The following is a 3,347-nucleotide window of genomic DNA, read 5'->3' as shown; positions in this document are numbered from 1 at the left end:
CTGATACCATCAGAGAGCTGCTCACCCAGTAGCAATGGGCTCTGCAGCTATTGTTATCATTGACTTTTTTTTTTTTTTTATTAGGAGCATGAGTAAAGCAAATTCTGTTCCAAAAATGCAGGGGAAATAGAGGAATGAAGAGGAGAGGCAGCAAGCAGGAGGCAAACACAGGGCATGTCTTTTCAGTCAGTATCTGCATTACTGGTATGTCTACAGAGTGCTGGGCAGAGGCAGTGATTCACCTCAGAGCCACAGCCTCCTTGGCCAAACCCTGCTGGGCCAAGCCTGGCTGAGGCAGCCTGACCAGCCCCAGCCTGAGCTGGTGGATGCTGAGCTACATCTGCACATACCCACAGGGGTAACACCTGCAGAGCAGGCTGTGGTGGCTCCACAGATCCTCTCAGTTGAAATGGTAGCGACTGTTGAGGTTTGAGGGGTCTGGTCTGTGAGTAATGCTGCAGTTTGTCTGTGAAAATCCATGCTGTGGAGATGTGATGGTGCAGCTCTTGAGTCTCTCATTTCCTCAGGTGCAGAAAACCTCACCTAACTTATGTGTTCGGTGTGGAGGCATTAAAAGGCAGCAAGAGCAGTCACACAGCTGTTCATGCCACACTTGGCAACGTGGCAAAATAGTTTCCCTGTTCCACCCAGCAGTGGATTTAATTGTAACTGTAATGATGGCAACTGCAATGAGTTTACAGGTGTAAATTAGAATTTCCCACTGTGTTCCAGTGTGGATGCTCTCGTGGGACAGATCACTTAGGCAGTTTGGAAAGCCACCTCAGAACCTTTCAAAGGACTCCTCAACTGTGAGGCTGCTAAAGCAGCACCATGTCACAGACAGCCTGGTTGGGATGAGAGATGCTGGTGACTGAGATTCAGAAGCAGGAGCTGCAGTCAAGAGGTGTTTGGATGAGGTCCAGGCTGATGAGCTCTGGCATTGTAAAGCAGCACATCTGATGGCTCCCAGTGCAAGTGCAGTCCTGCTCAGCTGGTTTGGGCAACCACCGCAGTGGTGGCTGGTGACAGGCAAGATGGCAGTGATAGCTGTGTGGCAGATAAGTGTGGAATGCTCTTTCAGTTAATGGGAAAATGATGTTTTCCCTAAGTCTGCCAAGAAGACACTAGTGCTAGATAGGGAACCAGTAAATCTCCCCATGATGTCAGCAAACAGGTGAGTCATGCATCTGTGATGGACTCAGTGGAAGCTTTGTGCTCCAGAATAAAGGGATGTTGTAACTGTAAAAAGCCAAGTTAAAAGTGGAACTTCATGTCTGTTTTCCTAGTATTCACTACTCTGGCATTTCTTTCTTTTTGCAGGGAAAGACCAGCTGCAATTCCTATAGAAATCAAAAGTATTGATGATACTTCCAACTTCGATGAATTTCCTGAGTCTGATATTTTACAGCCAGGTGAGACTCATTGTAGATTCCAAATCTGTCGATGACATGCCAGAAAACTCCACAGATGCTTTTGCTGTTCTTTATATTCAATTTTCTAATACCCTAATCAAATTAGTCTCTAGATCAAGTCTGTATATTTTCTTTGAAATACAACTGTAAACCTGTGATCTCTCATAGATTCTACTTCCTTAGAATCATAGAGGGGAAAAAAAGAAGTCCAGAGATTTTAAGAGTCCAGGTGGTTTGCATAGTGAGCATAGGAAGCAATAGTTTTCTGCCATGCAGTTTGTCTGACCAGGTTCTGGTAAAACACTATGCACTGATATGCTTTTCATCTTTTATGGCTTTTGAGTTTCATGCCAGACATCGTTGTTCAGACATTTGTGGGTTAAAGTTTTCCGTGAGGTGATTATTTAACATAGTGATTGATGAACCTGAGTGGCTCTGTAAATCACTTTTCTTTTTTAATTGTTGATTTCTATTGACAAGTAATAGGAAATTTGTAGACATAAGACTTGATTCTCTGACATAGCAAATTCTCCCACTGTTTTCAGTTACTTATGGCTTGAAGTGTTTACCAGTGATTAACTGCTGAGTGTAGCTGTGCTAACAACCAGAAGCATCAAAAAGCAGGGATTTTTTTTTGAAATGGCTTTTATTTAATGGCAAGTTTGTCTTAATGCAAAGCAATTAGTCTCCAATGCCTAAGGAAAGCTGTGTAAGTCCATATTTGGATAATGCCAAGAGCCTTTGTATTGTTATGGGATTTCCAGCCCACTGAAGATGGTGCTGTACATGTAGATAATCAGATACAAACTTTGCTATTAGTGTGTTCAGCATCTTGAGTTGAAAATACTGTTATGGAAGTATAAAAGCAGCAGCCAGCGAGCTAAATATAGAAGCTCACTGCAGTGACTGTCAGTGTGCAGTGTGCCAGCCACGTGGGCTGCTCAGAAAATGAGGCTGTACCAGCATTCCTGAAGCTCTGAGCAGGGAGGAAGTCCTTGGAGACCAACATGTGCATGGTGTGTGCAGTTCCCTTGGGAGGATTTGGCTGTACCTTCTGTTTCTGGTGAGGATAATGGGATGTGTGTACCTGCATTTGTTGTGCTTGGAGCATTGCAAATGTTGTGTGGATTTAAGTGTCTATCCTGTGGGTGTGCTAGAGGCTCCTGTCAGGGTATGGGAGCCTGGTAGAGTGTGGAGACAGACTAAAAATACCCAAAGCAAACCAAGAACCCACCCCTTTTTCTGCTTCAGAGTTATATACTCATATATATTCCACATAACTCTTCTCAGACTGTTGACAAAAGACAACTGACTTTATTAGGAGCAGGATTTCTTCCAGGAGTTTCTGCTGGCTAGGGAGATAAGAGTTCAGGGCTGTTGATGTCAGTGCTCTGTGCAAAGCCCTCTGAGCTGCAGTGCTGTTTCAACTGCTTTGACACATTTGCGTTTGTTTCTGAACTGCAGTGCCAAACACAACGGAACCCGACTACAAATCCAAAGACTGGGTGTTCCTCAATTACACCTACAAGAGGTTTGAAGGGCTCACACAGCGTGGCTCCATCCCCTCCTACATGAAAGCTGGGAAGTTGTGAAAGTGAAACCCACAGAAGGAAACTGCAAACCCAAACCTCAGGTAGCTGCATCACCAGACCCGCTTGGCGTTAAGTTAGCGATACATCGACTCTGGTGCGCATCAACTTCACAAGGAAATTCCTACAGGATTAGGATTTCTAAGACTACTACAGGAATTAGTTGGCAGTGCCAGCTGGCTTCTTTTTTCTTTTTTTTTCTTTTTTTTTTTTTTTTAAATATTTGAATATTTTTGTTAACTTTATTATACAAAGGTACTGGAATAAAAGGAACCTCCATCCCTTTGCCTGCACTGCCTATGTGTGTATAAGGGTTAACGATGCCTCTCTGTACTGTGGCTTTTGT

At 43.8% G+C, this 3,347-nt stretch overlaps 1 protein-coding gene across 1 annotated transcript in view; it reads left to right on the top strand.

Annotated features, from left to right (window-relative positions):
• The window catches only part of STK38L (serine/threonine kinase 38 like), a 23,321-nt gene extending 20,317 nt beyond the window's left edge, over window positions 1-3,004 (top strand). Inside the window, exons 13-14 of the mRNA XM_009080853.1 lie at window positions 1,321-1,412; window positions 2,877-3,004. Of these exons, the coding sequence (XP_009079101.1) occupies window positions 1,321-1,412; window positions 2,877-3,004 (220 nt within the window). The remainder of the gene's footprint in view (window positions 1-1,320; window positions 1,413-2,876) is intronic.
• The last annotated feature ends 343 nt before the right edge of the window (window positions 3,005-3,347 follow it).

The sequence above is a fragment of the Acanthisitta chloris genome, unplaced genomic scaffold (genome assembly GCF_000695815.1).
Source record: "Acanthisitta chloris isolate BGI_N310 unplaced genomic scaffold, ASM69581v1 scaffold26598, whole genome shotgun sequence".
Lineage (NCBI taxonomy): Eukaryota > Metazoa > Chordata > Aves > Passeriformes > Acanthisittidae > Acanthisitta > Acanthisitta chloris.
Note: the sequence above shows the minus strand (reverse complement) of the source record. Positions and strands in the feature narration are given on the sequence as shown.